Source organism: Cibotium barometz, chromosome 20, assembly GCF_041138505.1.
Source record: "Cibotium barometz isolate CiBa-2024 chromosome 20, ASM4113850v1, whole genome shotgun sequence".
NCBI classification, from domain to species: Eukaryota; Viridiplantae; Streptophyta; class Polypodiopsida; order Cyatheales; family Cibotiaceae; genus Cibotium; species Cibotium barometz.
The window spans coordinates 28,733,562-28,758,183 of record NC_141065.1 but is presented as its reverse complement, the minus strand read 5'-3'; the positions used below and the strand labels follow the sequence as shown (position 1 = coordinate 28,758,183).

Here is a 24,622-nt window from a genome sequence, read left to right as displayed (position 1 = left end):
CCGACTACTGTGCTCGCCACCGTCACTGTTGTTTTGTTGCCTTAATTGACTACTGTGCTCGCCATTGATGTTGCCCCAATCGTTTGCTGTGCTTCGCCCCATCTCTACCATGGGTGTTGCTGTTTGCTGCTCTATTGTGCTCCACATCCATCGCTGCTCTTCCCCAACTGACTATTGTGCTCCACATCCATCGCTGCTCTATCCCATCCGACTATTGTGCTCGCCATCACTCTTGCCCCAACCGACTATTGGGAGGTTGCTACGTGGCCAAGCGAGTAGCTGCCATTTGGCACTTCCCCAATAAGGTAAAGAAGAAGAAGAAGAGAAGAAAACGTGCAAGACGTCTGTATAGTGTGAAAAGCTACCTCCAGATCAGGTAAGGCCTGTCCGGCCACCCAAACATATCTTGCCAGCAAAGGAAACGCTGACGGAGTTTTCTCATTTTCCTCCCCAGTAAAACAGCAGCTGGAAAGAGGGCAAGCTACACAGTGAAGCTCGATTCCGTTTTAGGCTATGGCGATTCATCTGTACGTGCCTGCAGCGACGAGGTCTGGCCATGGCTTTCTGGCCAGGCTCTCCTCCTCTCTGCCGTCTAAGCTGGCGCCCGATACTTACAGCAGCGTCCGCCCATCTCCCCCCTTCCTTGCTTTTCTCTCTCGCGGGCCACGAACGTTTCCCCGCATCTGCGCTAGCTCTGTTGCAGGTCCCTCAGAAGGAGGCGATGCCACCGTGCATCCAGACATCCGCCCCCGCATGCCCGCCGTGCCCGAGCCCCGTCCAAAACCCACCACTGCCGTCGCCGTCGTGGAGGAATGTGAGTCCATGATTAGGGTTTTCTTTCAGACGACTGAACCTTTGAGTCTGCCACTTTTAAGGCTTCTTTTGGCAGAAAACAAGGGTTTCCCTCCAAGTATGGTGTCTGAGGGTTTCTTTGTCCTTATAGTTTCTTTCTGGGTCTTGAGTGATCAGGGTTTGTGGGGAGTTGTTCTTTGGGTCTGTTAGAGAGAACTTTTTTCTGCAGAAGGTAGGGTTAGCTTATGTGGCGTTCTGTTTTGTTTGCTGTCTGGCAGATTTAGATAAGCTATGGCGGGACTTCTTTACGAACCCTCACAAGTGGTTTGATAACAGGTTGAGAAGGGTGAGGGGAAAGGCTCATTGTTTCCTGTTTTATCATAGTTAGCTTTGGGCTTTTTCTGCATGCTTTTCTGTCATGGCTATGGACCAACATTGTATGTTGCGTTGTTTTCTGTTGACAGAGGGCGCCCAAATATGCAGACTTCAAGAACAAGCTCACTAAAGAGGGACTGTGGATTACTGCCCAGTGGAATCCCCCCTGGGTGAGGACGGAGCTGTCGTTGATGACGAATTTTCGAGCGGTCCCATACGATGACCCAATCTGGGTGAAAAAGAAGCCGGAAGATGGAGATGAAAGGTATAAAACTCTTCTTTTGTGTAAAATGAGATTGGTCTCAGATATATATGACAGATATATGTGTGCTAGGGCCCATCTAAGCTGCCCATAGGTTGACAGACGATCTTGCCTAACCATGGGGAGATTTGTGGACCACCCTGAAGATGAATTTCAAAGCTGTTGGATATATGGGGAGTTGCTTGGGCAAGAATCCCTCCCTCGCAACACACACACACACACACACACACACCCAAAAAAATACCACCAGCCTTGCAATGTGTGCTAAATCCCCCATTATTATACAACATTTCAATGGAAAAGCGTTTATGGGCAGACATACAGCTGCCATCTGGTGGGTGTGTTAGAGAGACTTCCTAGTTGTTCTTCAAGTTTCTCACGGACGGCTAATTTATATCCTCCTTTTTTTGCAGCAGAGAAAAACCTGCTCCCGTAGCACCAGGAGCTTGGCTCCGTGATGAAATCAAGACAAAATCTTCAAGCACAGGCCCTGGTCCAACTCGGGTGGATGTGTGGCGCCGTAGTGACTGTGCGCCCAATTCAACCGTTTCTGTATCAGGCCCTGGAACTGGACAAGAATGACAGCATTGGACTACCCTATGCAGATCTTCTATAAAGTAGGAGCATACATGGAAACCTACCTTCCGGTTTCGGTATTGGAGTCATCTTTAAGGTGAGGCTTTACATGGTAGCTATTGGGGATTTTAGTCACCTTTACACCCCTCTTCTCTATATGCAGGATTTGTTGATATTCTGCGGAGTGTACTAAATGAGCAGTGTAATAATTGAGTGCACGAAATCGTACCTGCACAAAATCCTACCTGCTAGATGTACACATGAGCTGTGGGATCCGTATTTTACCATTTGGGCTCAAATAATAGTGATCAGAATGAGGAACTCCAATGTCTGTATTTTGTCACATTAATGGACTTCAGAGTTTGTGTAAACTTGCATGCTTGAATGGCCAAGAATGCTATAACTGCCCCTTACAAAACTTATCGTCCTACCTTTGTAAAAGTCAGGTCTCAGTGATATTAACTTGCATTGCTTGGCCTGCCTTCGTAGAAAAGTAGGCCTCAGTGATATTAAACTATGTGGTGCTTTTTTCAAAAAGGTTCAGGGATAATTTCAAAATAGAATATCTCCTTCCCCATCTCCCCCACCTCCTTTCTCGTTTCTCTCTTTCTCTCTCTGCTTGTCTTCCTCTCCTCTCCCCTCTTGCTACACACTATATCTATGAAGTAGCATAATCCAAAGCTTCAAGAGTTGAAGTTTTTTATTGGCTAAACATGCTTTATAAAGTGCTTCAAGGTTTCTTGGGTGAGGCTATTTTCCCTAACTCTCCATTTTGTTCCAGTCTTCGAGTTCAATGTACATCAAAGGATTGGCTCTTCACTATTCTTGAAGCTCCTATGCCCTTAGTAATACATTTTTTCCATGTCCACATCAAACGCAATTTTTACTCCAAATGGTAGAGACTTAAATAACATGTTTAAAAGTGTCCACCAACCACGAACGTCACTACATGGTGGCTTAAGTTGACAAAGAGGTGGTATGATCTACCATGCTAATTGATTCACTAGTTTCTCATTGTCCTGTATTAGAACAGCAAAAAATGTAGGTCTTCTTGAGGTTTAGGAAGGCCTCTCTCTCTCTCTCTCTCTCTCTCTCTCTCCTCTCTCTCTCTCTCTCTTGGCACCCACTTTGGGGGTTGATAAAAAGGAGGAAGAATATCTATGCACACCACACACACACACACATTCTTCCTTGTTTCTATCAACCCCTTAAGTGGGCGCCAATAGAAGTTTTGAGAACTTGAATGCGACACCGCCTTTTGAGAAGCCTCCATGCATCAATAGCGTCCTACTTTAGATTAATTAACGTTTCGAAGTTTTCCAATGTGCTACTTTTTAAGGTTTTGAAGGCTTCAAATGTACTACCTATACTTGCCACTTGATAGCCCATCTCACATCGCTATAACTTGTTCAACCTCTACACCTAGGCCTAGCTATAAGAGTTTTAAGGACAAAAGAAGTCTCCATGTACATCACTTGCATATTAAAATGAAACAAGAGAGAACACTAGTAGTTTGAACTCTCATAGGGAGTAAAAAGATTTTATTTGTTCCATTTGTTTGTATCTTTGACAACCACAATGCAAAAGTCAATGTACTTCATTCTATCCTAGTGTACTAAAAATCAACTAAATAATTTATTTGGATATTGATAATTAAGTACATCATTCTTGTGTATACTAAAGCAGACGTAAAAGCCATAAAAGGCAAATAGAAAACAATTACAAAGCAAGAAATATCAAATAGTGAGTAACACATCAAAGAGGATAATCTCATTGGCCTACTTTGAGTAAATGGACATTTAGTCTACTCATGAATGCTAGTAGTGAGTACAATTAAGGTCACATATCAAAGAGGATAATTTCATAGGTCTACACCATGAGTAGACTAATAGGATATTTAATCTACTCATAATTACTAGTACTTCACTGACTTCTTTCATCAATACTATCTTTCAACTAAAGCAGTACTCCACTTCAAGAGTGACATTGTTAATCACTTTGCAGGTTAACAAGGTTTCATCGGATCAACCTTTTTGACATCGTACCTGCTCGAACAGACACTTCTCTTTTGTAAGATGACCTTGGAACATATAAAGTGGCCTTATCTTGAGCTTAATGTCAAATAGGGAACGCAGTCCTCTTGTGATGAAAAAAGACGTGACTAAAACATGTGAGCTTGGAGATGTGAGCAGTGAATGGTTTGTTCTGAGAAGAAGGCGATGTGGGTACTACTAGAGGAGACTTAGATCTTTCCAGAACAGGTATTGCAGAGGTGATATAGGTTCTGTGTGGAAAGTGGTGTCCCAAAACCTCTGAGGTTACATCACTATTGGAACTTGGATTAGATCAAGGATTGCTCAAAACAATTCCTAGTTGTATTGGATGGTTGAAGCCTGCAAGCTTTTGCTCTGCAGATCTTATTGTTATTGTTGATCTTGATAGGGTTGAGAATATAAGTCTAGTTTCTGTTGAGGTTATTTGTGTGAGAGCTCTCTTGATCTCTTGATGTTTTCTCTCATCTGCTCAATCCCCAATTCAAGGTGAGTTGTGAGCTGTGCAATTTTCTTTAAATTCACAGAAGGTCAAGTTGTGTGGAATTGAAGAGTTCTTTTGTTTTGTTTTGGTTTAATCAGTGTTGTTTGGATAGATTTCTATTGAAGGACAGGCTGTGAGTGAAGAACTGACCTTGGTTGAGTTTGTTAGGTCAGTTAGCTTGTGTAGGGGTCAACCATAGTCAGCTGAGCATCAATATAATTAGCTGATGGTGTAGGGATCTTGATTTGACTTGTTTAAGTTGAGGGGAAGTGCTTATGAGTCTTAGCTGATGGTTGGAGGTTTGTTAAAGGCCATCTGTCTCAGCAGCAGTAAGAAGGCTTTATGGTCTGACAAGGGTTTTATGGCAGCAGTGAGCCACTTGTGGCCAGCTAAGTGGTTATAAGGTTGGTCAAAGTGTTTCAAGGCTCTAGAAGTACTAGCTGACACAGTTGAGAGGATGCCTGCATCTGCTGTATCAGTTTAGTTGGTTGGTTAGGGACAGTCAATTTAGAGGTAGCTAGGTGCCAGCTAACTATAGATGGGTGCTAGCTGTAGTCAACAAAAAGCTAATTGTGTAATATTCCTTCAAGTTGAGAGCTAACCTAAGAGGACCGTTTGAGTAAGCAACTGAATTGAATAGGGAGGTTGGGGGGGTGTTGAAGTGTTCAATTGTGTCAGTTGAGGATCAGGAGACGTTAGCTGGGAGTGTGGTGCCCTCTTTTGTTATTTGTGCTAGGTTGTGGTGCTAGTCATAGTGTCCTCCTCACGGTGGTGTGCTTCGGATGGGGCTATAAAGACAGGTTCTCCCAGACACATCAACATGAGCCTACAGACATGAATCAAGAGTCAACACACACAAGCAAATACATGTGAACCTACAGACGTGAGCCTAGAAATATATATATATATATATGTATATATATATATATATATTTCAAAACTTAAAAAAAAGAGAGAGAAGAAAAACACATTTTTGTAGCTTGAGGCTAACAGAGGGAAACCCTTGATGCAAACTCGATCTAGACTAATTGTTGGAAATGACAATACAGCTGACTATAATACATCAAATCATTCTTCCTCAAATCCACGCAGCCTTCGATCCTTGTAAACGACCAACACTCAACATAGTGCTTCCCTATTAAGAAGGCAAAACTCCTTCAAATCCACCTTAAGTGAAGAGGAGCTTTGGAACAAGATGATGTCAACTAAATGTAGACTTGAGCAGAGGAACAATAAACCACCTAGAGGTAGGAGCCGCTCACGGTTCTCCAAGTCCCGAATTCATTAATTGGCTCTGTAAAACAACACCATAAACTTCATGAAAAGGGAGTTAAAGTGCCTGCCCTATCTTTGGGCGAAGCTCCAATGAAGGAGTAGCAGAGCAAGAGCAAGTACCTCAAGATTTTCTCTCTCAAGAAGTGGTCAAACCATGTCGTACACCACAATGTTTCAAGAATTTGGTGTCAATTCTGAGAGCTGGGGTTATCCCAAGTTGACCACGACTAATAAGTAGCCCAACAATCATAGTTTTTATGATAATCGGGACATGTCTCCTTTGCTGTATCATTAAGAACAAGTGTTTCTCAAAACACATAATAGCAAGTGCAAATACAAGAAAGAGTCCCACTTTCCACATAAGAGCTCATTATAAAGCATCTTTTTATTATGGAACCAAGTTTTAGTTCTTCTCCATTTAGACAAGGAATGTGGAGAAGGATAAAGAGCCAATTTTTGGGACCACCGTAAACCAAAGGGACCCACAAGGACATTCACACAACGTTAGTCATCGCAAAGCGAGCCTATAACCTCAAAGCTAAGCCGACGATGGGGACAAGTGCCATTGGAAACCATTTAACCCAAACCATGGGGCAAGAAATCCCAAATCTTGAAATATATGGTTTTATACAACCACTCCCTTACATTCCATTGGAATCCACACAATCCAAAACCCATGGGGGGCAAGAAATCCCAACCTCAAAGCCAAGCCGACAGAGGACAAGTGCCATTGGAAACCACACAACCCAAACCCATGGGTAAAGAAATCCCAATCCTGAAATATTCAGTTTTATGCAACCACTCCCTTATGTTCCACTGCCATGTGAGTATGTAGAACTTACGACAATGTTTGAAATGGGAAGGGAGGTTTCCACAAACATAATGCCTAAAGGCTCAAAGTTGGCAAAAACAAAGCCAATCCACATCTAAAGGATGATGACCAAACTTAATGAAACTGGAGATCCCATTCAGTATTTAGAGAAGTTTTATCAAATTTACAAGAGACCATGGGACGGATTGATGATCCCACCAAGATCTCCTTTCATTTAGACTTTGCCTTGAAGGCAAAGAAGGCCAATGGCCTAGGCCACTAAACCCACATGAAAAGGCTAGCTATGAGGTCTTGAGACACATATTCATTGTGGGATTCTTGCCTGATGGAGCCAAATGGAGCCCCACTACACAGATCTCGAGCAAGAAGAGGGTGAAACAATGCAGGACACATTTATTTCCTTGGAGAGATATGGTTTTATGTGTGCTACTAAAGCCATACAAGCACGAAGTGTCTGCTATTGAGGCCTAAACATCAATACAATGGAGTTGAACTTACACATACACAGTGCTAATGAATAGAACACAAGGGTGTAGAGGGTGAGAGAGAATGGCTAGCTCAAAGGGAAGGAGATGAAGCTCTCTGCAAGTACAAATAAGAAAGGAAAAATGACCAGCAACCCTAAACAATGGATATCGGATTGGCCATGGAAAAAACTCGATGGGAAAAAAGTTCCCACGGCATCAGTACATGGCCTTACTATAGTACTACTATAAATATCTAACAACCCCCCCTATAGTACATGGCCTTACTATAGTACTACTATAAATATCTAACAACCCCCCCTATAGTACAAATGTGAGGTTTATAGAGATTGCAGATTAGTTTCTAAAAGGGATGAAGCCCAAAGCTTTATGAAAGGCCCCAAACTTTTCGCATGATAAGGCTTTATTGAAAGATTTTCCACATTGTTATGTGTAGTATATAAAAAAATATGATCTCACTTGCATGGAGTCTCTCTCTGATATAGTGGTAGTGCACTTCAATGTGATTGGTCCTGGTATGAAAGACATAATTCTTGGCTATTGCCATTGCACTTTGACTATTAGTGAGAATTAGAGTAGGGGTGTCTGTTGAGACACAAATATCCTCCATCAATCTTCTCAACCATATACATTCAAGTGTCATAGTGAATGCTACTCTGTATTTAGCGTCACAGGACGAGGTTACCACAGTTGGTTACTTCTTGCTTAGGCAGGAGATGCATGAGTTGCCAAGAAAGAAGTAGTTTCCAGATGTGAATTATCATGTATCATAATCACCTACCCAATCGAAATCAGAGAAGGCCTGCAGTTCTAACTCATCCCCCTTGGCATAGAACAATCTAAGCTCGAGTGCCTTGTAAATATATAAATATATGTCTGATTGCCAATGCTTAGTGCCTCGGCAATGTATAAACTTTGAAAGCTGTAACACACCAAACGGAATGCCTAGCCATGAGTTGCACAAATGCATAAGGCATCCAATAGCTTGATCATAAGCGGTTATGTCGAATGGTTCTTTGCGATCCTTAAAATTGAGCTTTACGCTAGGTTCCATTGTTGGTGTAGAGATTGGTTTGTAACTTTCCATATTGAACCTTTTGAGTACTAACTTAATGTACTTGGACTGCATATCTATACCATCATCTTGTTGTATAAACTGCATACCCAAGTAGTAGTGCAAATTACCAAGGTCTTACATCTCAAAATTTGGGGCAAAGTTAGCCTTGAAGGTTGTGATCAAATCCTTATCAGTTCCTATCAATAGCATGGAAGTGGGGGAAAAAGTTTCATCATAATTAATCCATTTCTATTAGACATAACCTTTTGACCCTATCCACAGGTCTATTAGCCTTTATCTTGAATTTGTAAACCCACTTAGTACCAATGGCTTTCTTTGCTGAAAGTGGTAGATTCACTGAATCCCAAGTACCATTTTTCTTAATGGCCCAGTGTGGCTTTAACCCAATTTGGATCTTCTTGAGCCTCTTCAAAAGGCTCAGGTTCATCTACATCACGTAGAGAACTAAGAAATGAAAACTCAATAGTATTTGCTGAAGAGATGGTTTTAGCATTGGATCTAGTTCTACTTTGCAAAGGAGCAGACAATTTGCGAATTTACAAGGTGCTTCTAACCCATTTAGGCACTAGCCTAGACTCATTAATTGTTGATCTTTTAGAATTTACTACATCTTCCAATTGATGAGAAGTTGGTGCATCAGTTTCTTGAGCATTCACCCCTTGCATAATAAACGAGGATCACTAGGCAAAATCTACTGAGTATCAATAGACACTAGTGACTGGCACAATAAACCATCAAACATGTCTAGTGAATTGACATAGGTATGTTTGTTGAATTTCCATCATAGAATAATAATTTGCAAAAAGAACATCTCTACTGATAATAATCTTCTTGGTGAGAGGATTTTAGAGATAGTAAGCTTCTGAACTATAGCCAATAAAGATGCATTTCACTACCTTGTCATAAAGCTTGGTCCGGATCTGAGATGACACATGTGCATATGCCAAAAAACCAAAAACACATTAGGTTTTCTGTTAAGCCAAGCTTTATAAGCAGTGATGGTTTTCAAAGCTTTATTAGGTCACCTATTCAACACATTCAACACATAGGTAGCACAAAAAACTACTTCCATTCAAAACTTGTGTGGAAGATGTTGACCTTTAACCATGCATCTAACTATCTCCATGAAAGTCCTATTTCTTCTCTCAGGCAACACCATTTAACTATGGTGTATAAGAAGATGTGCATTAATGCTTTATGCGTTTTTGTGCCAAAAATCTTTGAAAGCATTGGACAAAAAGTTCCCCGCTCTATATGTACAGAGGGTTTGGACTTTTAAGCTAGTTTCACTCTTAACCAAAGCAAGAAAGTGTTGAAAATGAAAAAATATCTCTGCTTTTGCTTTCATGCAGTAAGACCAACCAAATTTACTGTAATCACCAATGAAGGTCACAAAGTAAAGAATTTCCTCCCAAAGATGGAGTCCATATTGGACCACATACATTACTATGTATGAGCTACAATTTGTGGTCAGCTCCATCCGCAGGAGAGTTTGCTAAGGATACATCTAGGTGGGAGAGTTTTCTAAGGATCCATCCTTCATAAACATATCTAGGTGGGGCATCAAGTTGAGGTAGGTCCTCTAACATCCTATGTTTTCTAAGGATCCATCCTTCATAAACATATCTAGGTGTGGCAATAGATGTATGGCCACACCTAGCATGACACAACTGAGCATCTTTCATTGCATTTGAAGTGTCTGTCCTAGCAGACAAGCATCATCACACTTGTCATACATGTCCAATTTGTATAAACATTGTTGAAAGTTCTAGTAAGCACAATTTTCCTTTCTTGTTCTCTTTCATGAATAATGCATTTATCATCTATAAATTCAACATTAAGACCCCTCTTGCTAGAGTGGGCACTGAAAGCATATTCTTCTTTATACTTGGAACAAAAAGTAAAATTTGAAGACAAAGACTCTCAACACTACCAACAGTAAGGCAAATCTCACCAATACCTTTGATTGGATAGGAGGCATTGTTAGCATGCATAACAGTGTGACCATCCTGCATAGATTCTATATTATTGACCAAACTTCTTTGAGAAGTAATATATTGGAAGCACCATTGTGAAGATACAAACTATTTGAAGTAGTCACATTAAGACATGAATCCTAATCTTAAAATTAATGCCAAAAAGCCATAAGTGAGAAGTATTCAAGGACAACATTCGTAGAGTCTTCTTTCTTGGCACTCTGGTTATTTGGGGAGCAGAACTAGTAGACCTTTCCATTTTCTTCTTTTCTTTAGTCTACAATTTATATCATTATTCAAATGTATGGCTATGATTATTGTAATACCGGCAAGTAATCTCCTTAGCCTCAGAAGATTGGTTTGAATTGTTCTTCCCCAGGAACTTCTTGCCTTTGTCCTTGGTGATAAGAGCTTGATCACTGCTGCTAGAACTAATATATGCACTCTTTTTATAGTGCTCCTCCTATAACAATAAGCGACCATGGTAAGAGCAAGCTGGTATGACCCATTGGCTAGTCTAGTAGGAACCTTTCATAGCCTCTTCTTTAACCCCACCACCCATTGATCCACATTGCATGTATCCCTAGTGCTTGTAACACCAAATCTCCCAAGCCATAGAGGCTGCCTAGATCCATTGCATCTATAGGCAAAGTCTGTTGGCATGCCTCAACAATCTAATAAGCTTAACTCCCTAATAAAAGGGATGTCGAGTAAATGTCAAAGAAAGCAACAAAGAGTGTCGAAGAAAGAAGTTGAGTTGGAGAAATCTTTGAGTTTAGAGGGAGTACACATAGGGCACACCTTTCACCCATTTCTGATACACGTCAACGGTATATATCAGCATCACATTTTTTTCACGTCTTGTACCTCATGGTGTGCTCACACACATGCACATGCAACTAACCTCGTAAATACTAAACTCTAAATGGATGGGGGACCATGGCGGGCATAAGATGGGCATAAGTTGGCCCATCTTAAACACTAAACTCTAAATGGATGGGGGACCATGGCGGGCATAAGATGGGCATAAGTTGGCCCATCCCATGGTATGACCCATTGCTTAGAGAACCCTTGATCGTGCCCTACATCCGACCATTCCACCTAGCCTTCCATGCTGCCTTCATGGTGTCTCGTAGACGATCACACCTTTCCACCTTGGAAACAACTTCACCACCAACTTGGGTGATGTGAGGATGCGGTCACTCACCATTAAGAATGGGGGTATGCTAATTACTGTCTAGGTTAAAATGGTTTCACCAGCCCAACCTACTATAATCTTTCAAAAAATGATAAATCTAACACATCCACATCCAAAGCTCCAAAACCGTATATTTTTTTGGAGTGTGAACTCCTATAATCAACACATGAAATGTTGGGTGGTATGAATAGCTTAGATTGGATAGAAAACAAGAGCTTACCTTAGCTTATACCAAAACAAGTTTTGTTTGTTGTTTACTATAGAGCCGTAAATATAACTTTCCTTGAGGGTGCGATAGTCCATATGTCGTATACTAGAATGCTTCCATAGCTATGGAATCATTCTAATGGGTGTGATAGCCCATCTGCCGCACATTCATGGATATGGGGGGTGAAGGACTCTGCCCCTTAGGGTCAAGCTTTGACCTCTTTTTGTCAAGCACATGCACATAAGCCACACTTTCAAGTGCCTAGCTTATATCCCATGATACTCTCCTCATGAGTTAAACCATGTATTGCTGTTGTGGGCGTTCTGTCAATCAAGTACATTGCCATTTGCATGGCCTCTTCCCAATAAATGATGTACATTTCTTTCATTCATTGTGGCTCTTGTAACCTCTATAATATGTCTATTCTTCCTCTCAACAACTGCATTTTGCTAAGGTGTGTACCTATATGCTAGTGTTACCATGAGTTCTCTAGAATGCATATAACTCATTAGAGATGTACTCACCACTTCTATCTAAACTTAGACATTTAATATACATACCTTTTTGCTTCTCAACAAGGGCCTTAAATTCTGAAAATGCCCGAATAGTTCACTCTTCTCCTTTATGAAATACACCCATACCTTCCTTGTATGGATAAAAGACACATAGTAACGATAACCATTAAGAGAAGCTGTCAGCGTAGGTCCCCATACGTCTATATGTGTAACCTCCAAAGGTCTTCGTCTTACGTTTCCTTGCTTTTAAAAAGGATTCCTAGCTTGCTTACTAAACTGGCAAGCCCCACATACACCATCCAAGCCTAAATTTTAGCAAACCTTACACCATCCAACCCTAAATTTTAGCAAACCTTTCACTATGCCTTTTGATTGCATAATGTTCATCAACCTCTCAATGTTCATCAACCTTTCACTATGCCTTTTGATTGCATAATGTTCATCAACCTCTCAATGTTCACATGACCAATCCTTATGTGCCACATCTCCATGTCAAAAATGATACTTATACCATTTGTAAACAAAGGAGCTTTGACTTCTAGCATATTAACATCCAATGTAACACTTACCATTCTTCTTACCTTTTGTGATAAGCTTGCACTTGTTTCTAAAATCTTCCACAAAACATCCATTCTCAATAAATTGCTACTGCAACCCTTGGTCAACCATTTGACCCACTGGCACAAGATTCCTTGTAATAGTAGGTACATGAAGCACATCACTCAAGTGCTTAACTTTCCATCCTGCAACTTTAAAGGTACTTTCCCAACATGAAGCACATCACTCAAGTGCTTAACCTTTCCATCCTACAACTTCAAAAGGTACTTTCCCAACATGCATAATTGAGTGAGAAGTGTCATCACCCATAGATACATAGTCATAGGTTCCATCTCATGAAACCATTCACCATGCCTAGTCATATGAATTGAATCACCAGAGTCCATATACCATACATCATCATGTGCATCATTAGTAATGTGGTTGATGATGCCCATGATGATGTATGGTAGAGTCCACATACATCTTCATGTGCATCATCAACAATGGCTGATGAACCTAGGCTATTCAGCATTGCAAATAAATGTTCATGTTGATCACCCTTGCCACTTGTTGATGCATAGTTATCATGCACTTTGCCATTGGCATTCTTTTGCTTCTTCCAACACTCTTTCTACATGTGGTGCTGCTTCCCACAATAAAAGCATCCAGAATTCTAATTTCTTGGCTAGTTATTCCAAGAAACTCTTCCTCTAGAGGTACCCCTACCTTTAAAGCCATATCCACAGCCACTTGCCACCCTTGGCCTTGGCCTCCACTTGTACTTGTACCATGTCCATGAGAGGAGCCTGTCCTCCTGCTTCCTCTACCTCTCTCAGTGTTCACCTCCACTTGCATGTGACTAGTAAGTAGGTCCTCCTAGTCTAACCTTCTCACTCACAAAAGGAGAGATACCAACACCACAAAACTTGGATGGTCCTCATGAACATTGATGGAAGTCTCAAATGGCTTATAATCCTTTTCAAGAGACTGTGTGGCCGCCGTAACAAGGTCATCATCATCAAAACGGGTGAACCAATGGTACCCACAATTCCTCTATAACATCTTTCACATTTCTCATATACTCTGAGATAGAAATGGTACCCTTCTTCATACTATTCAAGTGTTGCTTGAGTTACGTCTTCCAAGCTTTCATGTTTGTCTCATAGAGACCCATAAGAATTTCCATGCTTCTTTTGGACTCCATACATCCTATATCTACACAATCATATAGTCATTAATACTAATAGAGTCCCAATGTAACACCTTGCATGCTCTTTCTTCCCCCTCTTGTACTCATCTGCTGCAGGACACTTCTCTCCTAGCTCTTTCTCATCACCTGTAATAAAGCCCCTCATGCCTTTACCCATTAGAAAGTTCTTCATGCAAAATTTCCATGCATGAAAATTATTCTTATCAAGTTTCTCACATGTGATTTGAGATAGACTTGACTCTGCCATGGTTGCCCAACAACATGATGCAAAACACCTGCATAATGAGTAGTCAAAATAAGATCACTTCTCTTGAGCTCACCTTAGTGAGTTCCCACAACGAAAAGACCTTTACAAATCAGACATAAAATACTCTTCTAAGAGATAAAACAATTCCACAACCATCCAATGGCATTTATAACATTAATGTCAACACATGAGCAACCATACATTCAATTTGGGCAAAGTTGTCCACTATGTAGTTGTATTCCTGCTTTAATACATCAATATATATGCATGCCGAATTCTTAATCAAGATTTCCAAGCTCCACAACACTCTTGTAGTGTTAGTCAAACACCAAGCTCACATACATTCACCATACATCATCACACTATGTGCATCATACACGTGATCGTCTTTAGGTGCCTGCAACTTGTATTTTTGCATCATACATGTGATGGTCTTGGGTGGCTTGTAACTTGTATTTTGCTCAAATTTGAGCAAGCATTAATCTCACATGCGTTAACCTTTTACTGAGCTATAAATCCATCCTCTTAGCCTATCCAAAGGCCAAACCTCACATAAGAGGAATATTGAAAAGACCTTATGCAAGGCCCTCAAATAGTCACCTCAAAACGAAGATAAAAACTGTAAATGCCCTTTTTTAGTGTAATTGTTGTAGCTCACTGTTTGCTTGATTTCTCCACCACCGATGCACTAAATCACTCACTATTTGTCTCTAGATCTAGCTTAATACATTGCTAACATTATGCCCAAGTTCTCATGCTTCAAAGCCTTCATACAATAGTTATTTTTTATATATTAAAAATAGCCTATTTTGTTATATTTTGCTGCTTATGGCTATTGCAATTTGGAGCCTTTGCTTAGTTCACGTAGCCTCATACAAAGCTCATATGAATGCTTAAAGTTGTGGAGTAGGTCATAGACTTTACTTGGGCCAAGTCTATGGATGTTGAAGCCCTAGAACCTCTGTTCTGTGGGGCATGGTCTATTTTTTTTTCACTTTAATTAGTGTGTATGTCTCTTCTAATCAGCTCCATGATAAAAAATGTTTTTCATCTCTCTTCTAGATCCTATTTTTGCTCTAAGCACACTTGACTACTTAGCAAATATATGAAGGCAATGGGGCATGGGCTAAAACTTATTTTCACTTTAATTAATGTGTTTATCTCTTCTAATCAGCTCCATAATCAAAAACTTTTTTCATCTATCTTCTAGATCCTATTTTTGCTCTAAGCACAGTTGAATGTATAGCAAATATCACTTAGAAAATATATGAACGCAATGGGGCATGGGCTAAAACTTTTTTTCACTTCACTTAGTGTGTATATCTGTTCTAATTAGCTCCATAATAAAAAACGTTTTTCATCTATCTTCTAGATCCTATTTTTGCTCTAAGCACACTTGACTATAAGCCCCCATTCATATGTGGCTTGCACACCTACTCATATGCAATCACACACTGGCCATGTGGTGGGCCATTTATTATGCCTACATACGTGTATATCTACCTAACACAATTGGCATCTATAAATGCCTCATGATTGACGATGTTCTGACTGACTCTTGTCATCTTGTTGTATCATAAAAGTTACCTATTAGTCATGGCCCTTATATTTAGAGAGACCAGTGAATATGTCTTTTTTTCAATTAAGGTGTCCTTGGTTTGTAAAGTATAAAGTTTGGATATAGCTTTTGCTCTAGAACATGTTATCCATCCATAGGATCCATAGGGACACCAACTTCCAATATGTTTCCCAATTTTTTCAGTTTAGTTGATTCACTTGCTTTAGGAAATTAAACCTTGCTACTTTTTAGAGTTTGGTAAGGCATGAAACCTTAGCAAGTAATTTGAACTCTAAAAATAGAACCATTTTGTGTATTTTTAGCAATTATTATGCATGCATGATTCTCTTCTGTATTGAAGTTCATGCATGATTCTCTTCTGTATTGAAGTTCATGCGGCGGCTCTATTTTCTATGTCCCTACTAGGACAATCGACTCTCTCTCTCCCTCCCCCCCCCCTCTCTCTCTCTCTCTCTCTCTCTCTCTCTCTCATGGGGCAAGAGACTCATTCAACTGGACGTACTAGGGCTCCACATGAGCCAAACATGGATGTCCCCACCAATCTCACCACAAAACCTTAGTTTTACAAAAAAAATTTTGAGACTTTCTGAGGATAGGTTCACTGACATGTAGTACTTTTAAATGCACATATGCATGCAAATAGTGATTGGCTAGCTAAGCATATCTTCTTGTCACCCTTTAATGTTGAGACTAGCAAAGTCAAGGGCATCCCACGAGATGCATGTATATAAAGATCATGCACCACTAGGTGAGGTGGAGGATGATGAGCGTTATTTTTTCAGATTCCCACCCTACTAGTGAGATTTCATTATTTCTTTTGAAACGGATTTAGCCCCCACTCATAGGTCATGCATTAGTATGAGGACCAAGATGTTTAAGCATGTATGTATTGGAGCTTCGCCATCATAGAGAGGTCATGTTGAGGCAACACTCCAAGAGACACAACCAACTTAACACCTCCCATACCTCCACCACATATTTTTTAAGTCACAGTCACCCACTATAGAGGTTTGGCCGGAGGACTAACCATGTCTATGACGACCTACATAGATGCGTGATCCTCTGGCCCCACGTAAACTGGGTGTCACTAGTGAGCAAGTACGATCCCTTTTGAGAGCCAACAATAGACACACTAGACTTGAGAATGCAAGCTCAATACATCGTAACTCACCAAAATTTTCAAGCAACAACATTGAATATAGCTCAATAGTAGTTGAAGGGGAAAGAGTGAAGGTAATCTCATTTCAAGGCACCTCATCCGGTAATTGTACGAATGTACATGTCTTATCACAAAGATTCACCTAGTTCTACACATGGTAGCCCCATCAGAGGATTACTCTTAAAACTATGTGTCCCCTCCAAGATAGTTGTTGGTTGCTTATCTCTATCTAGACCCTCTTAAGGCATTATTGATCATGCTTAAAACTTAGTGATCCATGTCCTGGAAATAGAGTAGTCAAAGGGCTTTAGGCCAACAACATGGGATTTGCAATGGTACAATAAATATAATGGATAAGATGTAATTATAGTAATTTGTCATGCTCAACAATCTCCCGAGAAAGCTTTAGATATCATTCAATTATAATATAGGCATATAATAATATATATTTGAATAATGTTATAATAATATATATTATAATTGAATAATGTTATAATAATATATATGCATTTACTGTGTGAGCCAGGATTCCAAGCTCCAACGATGGCATGCTCGAGCTTCCTGCTATCACACACTCGTGGGCACTACACGCCCACCCTTTCGGGCATTCCCCCTAAGCTCCCCAAAGCCCCACCATGCATCATGCTGATGTCTCGCATGGCCACGACTCCGCGTGGCGATCCCCCGTGCGTGCGCTTTCGGACTCGTGGGACGTGGATATGCAAGAGCACCGCCACAACCACCGACGATGCAAGCAGCAGCGAGCTAGGTGAGTTCTCATTGAATTGCAGTATTACCACTAAGGTTATACTAATTTCTGTTCAAGTTAACCCACGCATTTTTTCCAACCATACGGCCAACTAAGAGTACCACAAGGGAGTACACCCTTACGAGTATATCCTTTCATGTATTTGTAGTGCAGATGTAAGAGCACTGCCATCCCTTGTGGCTATACGACAAAGAAGTACACCATCCCTCTCCCCTCCTCCTCCTCCCCCACCCCCATGCACGCGCACAAGCACACGCACACACACACACTTTTTTTTTGTGAAGCCACTATATATTAATGAAAACAGTGTGAAGCTACTGTACATTTATACGATGTGGGTGGTGCTATGAATAAGGAGCTATAAATAGTGTGAAAACACCTCAAACTGCTGAAGGGAGAGCTCTCTGAGATCGAAGCAATCACGGAGAGACCTGAAAAGAGCAGTATGGAAATGGGGAGCAGGTGGAACAGGGTAACCACAAAAGTGGAGCTGATTCCGGGTGAAGTAGATGGTCCACAGTGCCCAGAATCACGCGCGCACAGACCATAGTCAGAGGGAATGGGCATTTTTAGACTTAGGAATGTTGGGGATGGCAGCATCTTCCCGTTCCCATTCCCGTCCCATGTCACTCTATAGTCACAGGGAATGGCCATTCTCAAGCTTTTCTGTTCCCGTTCTCCGTCCCCATTTTGCGTCCCATGTGACTATGGCACACACACACACTGCTACGACTTGTGTTGCTGATTGTAGCATGTATTCAGAGTGATTCCGAGCATCTAGAGTGTTGAACATGTTGTCTGCTACCCTGGGAACTTTTCCCACCAGGTAGAGATTGTAAAGAATCATGTCTCCAGTGAGCACGCCATGTAATCATGTCTTTAAGCATGACCATTGTGGTACTGTGATGTCAGCAATGATGTAAGCAAGTCTTGTGTCTCAAGCAAGTGGTCAAAGGTCAAATCCACATATGATCATGTTAATAGATTTTATAGCGCCCTGCCCCACACGCTCATAGGGGAGTGCATCCTACACTATCCTTGGTGATTTCCACTCACTCTCATAGCCTTTTTTTTCTCTCTCATCATGGCTCACAGATGGGCTTTTAATATCAAATTATTTACTTGAGTCAGTCAACCACACCGAAAGTGAAACAACAACAGTGCAGTAAGCATGCTTTGCAAGTACACTATACATCACATTGGAGAGGGGGAGAACTAGGCTAGTCCCTTCCCCTTAGGATGTCTTGTATTCAATGAGAAGAACAACCGTTGCTTAGAGTACATCAAGAGCCTAGCCAGGGGAATTCACTATGTGCGCTGCCAAGTCATGTACACATAATCAAAGTAGCTAGAGTACGTATATGCCAAAAAAACCAATGCCAATGCAAGAGTTTGGCTTTTACTCCCCCTTTGTTGGGGAGGGGTCTTTTGTTCCCCATTTACCAGTCTTTTACTCTCACTTTACCTGAGGAACATGCTTACATATATTTCTCTCATGTTATTTTTTGGGGAGGGGGGGGGAAAGAGGAATTAAGTACGCATATCACAAATTTATGGTGTGAATTCATCATACCCCCCCATCTCAGATACAAACAAGGTGCCACGCCTCCTAGCAAACAAAGGGCATTCAGTGGGGGGCTGAGGCAAAAAGCAAGTCATCAAGCAATGCTGTCACGCGCACCCATGCATTGTGGTACACGGTGACAGACTGGCTCATCAACAGGGCAAGAAACATGTACAGAAGTAGTACTTTCATAGGATATTTTGTCATATGCCGTGACCCCTTTGTGAGCCCAATCTGGGACATGTCAGGCACGAGCTACGTAGGTAAGTCTCCCAGCCATAGAGGTCTGTCAGGTCATTCCTCTTAACCCACTTTGGAGAATTCAGCAAGTAGGCCTCATGTAGGTGCATGTAGATGTTAGCCTAGGAGTAGAATGCATCAATAGCATACTAGTTGCATCCATGTAGTAGGGGCCAGCCCTAAGGCCAGCCCCAAGGCCAACCCAAGGAGGGGCAGCCTTGCAAAATGTATTAAATACCTTTTGCCACCAACCGGACCGGGTTTTTTGTCTCTCAGCAGCAGTATGTTCATGAGTTGCTTGAGGCCTTTGGGATGGAGATTGGGATGGAGAACTGCAAGCCTATTACTTCGCCGATGGATCCAAACACAAAGTTAACTGTTAATGATCCTTGTGAGCCAGTTGATACCTCGCAGTATTGGAAGTTGGTTGGTTCATTGATCTGGTTCATGAACACCAGATTGGACTTGAGCTTCTCCGTGGGGCTGTTGAGCTCTTTTATGCAGACGCCATTGAAGTCTCATTGCGATAACCAGAGTTGTATAGCTATTGCTCGGAACCCGGTCTTCCATGCCTGGACCAAGCACATAGAGATACAGTATCACTTTGTACGTGAGAAGATCTTGGTTGGTGACATCTTGCTACTTACTCCAGCTCCCTTGGGTTGATTTCACAGCCAGGAGCTGAGAGGGGTTGTTAGAAGTCATCTCCTGTCTTTATCAGACACCAAGGCCTGTGTTGTGGGTGTGCCCGCCCTGTATAGATGTTTTATCATTTTTCCTCACTCCCCGTATTTTTTCCCCATTTTTCCCTATTTTTCCAAGGTGTGGGAGGCAGTGTAGGACCTGTCGGCTGTACCAGATGCTGGCCAACTGGTCACAAGCAGTCCCAGTTGCTCCCTGCTACTGGCCGACTGCACACGAGTGATGGCCGACTTTGATATGCTGGCCGACTGCTGTATTTTCAGGTCGTGGGCATTTCAGGTCCAGTCGGCTGTCCATCTGCTGGCCGACTGCACTCATGGGGCCATATAAATAGGCCCCATTGCCCCCACATTGTATTCATTCAGTTTTCCTCGGGATCTTGTATATAGAGAAGAGTTATACGCCTCTCTCTCTCCTTCTCTTGTGCTGTCTATTTTCTGCACTCTACTTGCTCTTGTGCTCTCAAGTTTGGTTATCATTTCCGCTGCGTATTTTGACACCCTTGTGTCCAATACCACCTCTAATCAAAAAGGACGAAGGAAGGGGAATAGTAACTCAGGTAATCAAGGCAAACCTTCCGGCAACAATACTGATTCCAAAAACGCTGCCTCAACACCCATTCCCCAATGGCAAAATATTCCCAAAAAGAAGAGATTTTGCACTTATTGCCAAATGCCTGGACATTTTGATGATGAGTGTGTTTTTAAAGCCAAGGAAAATAGAGGCAACACCTCCAACACCACTACCTTCACCCGCCGCCAAAACAACCAAGGTGGTAGCAATGCCCCAAATTGGAGATTAAGAGGGGGTAATATTCCATCACCTACTCTGCAGAGCTCCCCGCCAAGGACCTAGCAACAAGGCAATGGTTCGACTTGGCCCCGATCCTGTGAGTGGCGATCCACTGGTCAGGTTGCTCAAGCCCCACCCTCCCAGTCAGTTTCTTTTACCACCTCGGACGAGATGTCTGACTGGTCTTCCCTTACACCTCATTCCGGCCCCTTGACCAATATCGCTCAGGTCACATTTAAGGTTGACTCTGGCCACTCCTCCAGAAGGAAGAAGAAACAAAGGCCTAGATGAGGCCATCTACGGGGGAAAGCCTCTGCCTTCATTCAGATCTGTTATTTACCTGACAATCCTTCTGTGCCCATCATTGAGGCCCATCCAACTCTTCCCTGTGGTCATCCGGTCACTTGGGTAGTCGACAGTGGAGCTACTCACTATATGGCACGCAATGCTGACATTTTCATCTCTCAGCGTCCTGCTAAGGGAGAAGTTCGATGTGGCAACAACACAATGCCCATCAAATTTGTTGGCACCGTATTATTTGACACTAACATTGGTCCCAACCAGGCTACCTTGGACAATGTTTATCTTGTCCCTAATTTAGGTCTCAACTTATTTTCTGTATCCCAATTGACCCAACTCGATCGTGGAGTTTACTTCAACAAACGAGTTGTCGAGGTAATTGATGAGACTACTAGTCTTGTTGTTGCCAGAGGTCAAGCTTAGAAGGTTGGGTTGTACCGGATGTCTACTTTTTTAACTGAGCCTTCTTCTGATGGTTCAGAGTTTCATCGGGCTCGTGCCTATGTGATTCAAGCTCCATCCGACATTGAACGACTATGGCACTTTCGCTATGGTCATCTACCCTATGACACACTCTGCGAGTTATCTCGAGACCAGTTAGTTGCAGGCATACCCAGCCTCAAACTGACAAAGGATGTCTGCCAGCCCTATCAAATGGGTAAGTAGCATCGCTCCCCATTGCCACAACATGCATCGTGCTTCGGGAATCCTCAAGTTGATTCATTTCGACTTGAGTGGCCAATCCCCAACCCCTTCCTTGAATGGATCTCTCTACTACCTGCTGATTGTTGATGATTATTCAAGGTACATGTGGGTATATTTCCTAAAGCATAAATCTGACGCTTTCCAATACTTTTCCACATGGGTTCGGTTAGTCACTAATCAAATGGGCGTTTCAATTGGGATTGCTTGTAGTGACAATGGTGGTGAATTTATCTCCCACGAATTTACTAAGTTCTTACGAGACCAGGGCATTCAACGCCAACTCACCTCCATCAACTCTCCCTCACAAAATGGAGTGGTCGAGCACAAGAACCGAGCTGTGATGAATATGGCACGCTCCATGCTTTTTGCAGCTGAGCTACCTGAACGCCTTTGGTCAGAATCGGTCAATATTGCGGTGTACCTTCTGAACCGTTGCCCCACGGTCGCTGTTCCCCCAGGACCCCGTTTGAGGCATTTTTTGGCGAAAAGCCAACCGTTTCCCATTTTCGTGTCTCTGGGTGTCGTGCATACACTCACACTCCAAATGACACAAGGGGCAAGCTTGAGCCAAGGAGTGAGTTGCTCATTTTTGTGGGCTACTCTTCTGAATCAAAAGCTTACAAAGTTCTTGATCCAAGATCAAACAAAGTCTTTGTTCGTCGAGACATCGTCTTCGATGAACGAGATTTATTTCGCCTTCCGCTGCCCATACCAATTGAACAAGAATCTCAAACTGTGCCACATGAACCCCATCAGCCACCACAACTTCACCTCTTGAGGAGGCTTCCTCCTCCCAACAGCCACCCAGGGACCCTTTACCTCGTTGGTATCAACAAACTGTGTGTGATTCTGGCATGCTTCCCCATGATACCCCTTTGGATGGTCCTCGTCGGTCCACCAGACTCGCTCCTTGTGCCTCATTCGCTTGTGTCTTTTCCATAGACTATGTGGCGCATGATGAGCCAACATTGTGGAAAGATGCTATCAAACTTCCATCCTGGAAATAGGCTATGGAACTTGAACTCGAAAGCATTGATTGTAATGGCACGTGGTCCCTTGTGGATCGCCCTTGTCATAAGAAGGTCATTGGAACCAAATAGATCTTCCGCACCAAATTTAAAGCCGATGGTACCTTGGACAAATACAAAGCTCGGCTTGTTGTGCAAGGCTTTCGCCAGAAAGAAGGCATGGATTTCGACGAGACTTTTGCACCCACTGCTCAAATGACGACAATCCGTCTTACTCAATTTGGCTGCTCACCACAAATGGCCAGTCTATCAGATGGATGTTAAGAGTGTCTTTTTAAATGGCATTCTCGAAGAGGAGGTCTACGTTGACCAACCCTCGGGCTTCCCACTTCCCGGGTTTGAGGACAAAGTCTTTCGCTTGCATAAAGCTCTATATGGGCTTAAGCAAGCCCCCCCGAGGGTGGTATCATTGCATTGACAAATTTTTTCGCAACCAAGGTTTTCAACCATCTCACTATGACCCCAATATCTATATTCACAATGATCAGGGGATGGTTTGCTACCTAGTGCTGTATGTCGATGACCTCGTTATTTCTGGGTCACATCAAGCCAGAATGGTTGATATCATGGCACAGCTCAGACGAACTTTTGAGATGACTGATCTCGGTCTTCTCTCATATTTCCTTGGCATGGAGGTGGTCCAACATCCTGATGGTATTTTTGTGTCTCAACAGAAGTACTGTCTCCAACTCATTACTATCCTTGTGGCTACTCCATTGGATCCCACCGTCAAACTATCAAAGGAAGCGGACTCACCTCCACATGAAGAGTGAGCCTACCGCCAAGTGGTTGGGAAACTTATCTGGTTCACAAATTCTCGTCCTCATATATTCTATTGCACATCCATTTTAAGTAAGTATTTCAATGCTCCTAAGGGGCCACATTGGAGTTCAACAATGAGGGTTGTTCGCTATCTAGCAGGTACCTATTTGTATGGACTTCACTACAGTCGTGGGATCATCCTGCGTGGTTACATGGACTTTGACTGGGCTGGTGATTTCGATTCCCGACGTTCTCATGGTGGTTATTTGTACTCCCTCGGATCTGCCCCTTTCTCTTGGTCTAGCAAAAAGCAGGATACCGTTGCAGGTTCTTCCGTGGTTATTTGTACTCCCTCGGGTCTGCCCCTTTCTCTTGGTCTAGCAAAAAGTAGGATACCGTTGCAGGTTCTTCCGCTGAAGCCGAATACCGGACCCTCTATGACGCCACCACTAAGGCTATGTATCTTCGTCAACTTCTTACGAAGATGCGCGTCCCCATTGACACCGCTTCTATCATCTTTGTCGACAGTCAGAGTGCGATTGCCCTTGCTGGCAATCCTATGTTTTCTAATCGTGCCAAGCATGTGGGTGTCCATTTTCATTTTACCAAGGAACAGGTTGAGCTTGGTACCATCCAACTCTAGTACATTCCTACGGCGGACAACCATGCAGACATCCTTACAAAGTCCGTCAACCGCCCCATCCTCGAGCGTCTTCGCGATCAGATCGGCATCGGTCCACCACCATCATCCTCCGCACATTGACAGGGGGATCTTCCTCTCCTTTCACATTTTTATCATGAGTCACTAAAAACCCCATGAGGGGACAGCTCATGTGAAAACCCACTGCATTGCATTTTTTTCCTTCTTGCATTCCCTATGCATTGCATTCTGTTTTTGTGTTTGGGGCGCACATGTGA

General features: G+C 42.4%; 2 protein-coding genes across 5 annotated transcripts in view; both read left to right on the top strand.

Annotated features, from left to right (window-relative positions):
- Nucleotides 1-420: 420 nt before the first annotated feature.
- LOC147627755 (uncharacterized) lies at nt 421-2,432 on the top strand. 3 transcript variants are annotated; one of them, XR_015268329.1, is made up of 5 exons: nt 421-814; nt 1,071-1,138; nt 1,257-1,432; nt 1,843-2,102; nt 2,169-2,432. XR_015268329.1 is itself a non-coding variant. In XM_086814709.1 (4 exons), exons 1-4 carry the CDS (start codon nt 514-516, stop codon nt 2,009-2,011), a joined length of 714 nt encoding a protein of 237 aa, XP_086670835.1. In that variant the 5' UTR covers nt 422-513; the 3' UTR covers nt 2,012-2,432. The 3 variants fall into 3 exon arrangements, 2 of the variants coding, with proteins under 2 accessions (XP_086670835.1, XP_086670836.1); XM_086814709.1 differs by having other exon boundaries at nt 422-814; nt 1,843-2,432; XM_086814710.1 differs by having other exon boundaries at nt 426-814; nt 1,846-2,432.
- A 14,915-nt stretch (nt 2,433-17,347) lies between these two features.
- The window catches only part of LOC147627753 (uncharacterized), a 60,807-nt gene continuing 53,532 nt past the window's right edge, over nt 17,348-24,622 (top strand). For both annotated transcript variants that reach the window (XM_086814708.1, XM_086814707.1), the window contains exon 1: nt 17,348-17,611. In XM_086814708.1, coding sequence (XP_086670834.1) covers nt 17,386-17,611 — 226 coding nt within the window. In that variant the 5' untranslated portion in view covers nt 17,348-17,385. The remainder of the gene's footprint in view (nt 17,612-24,622) is intronic.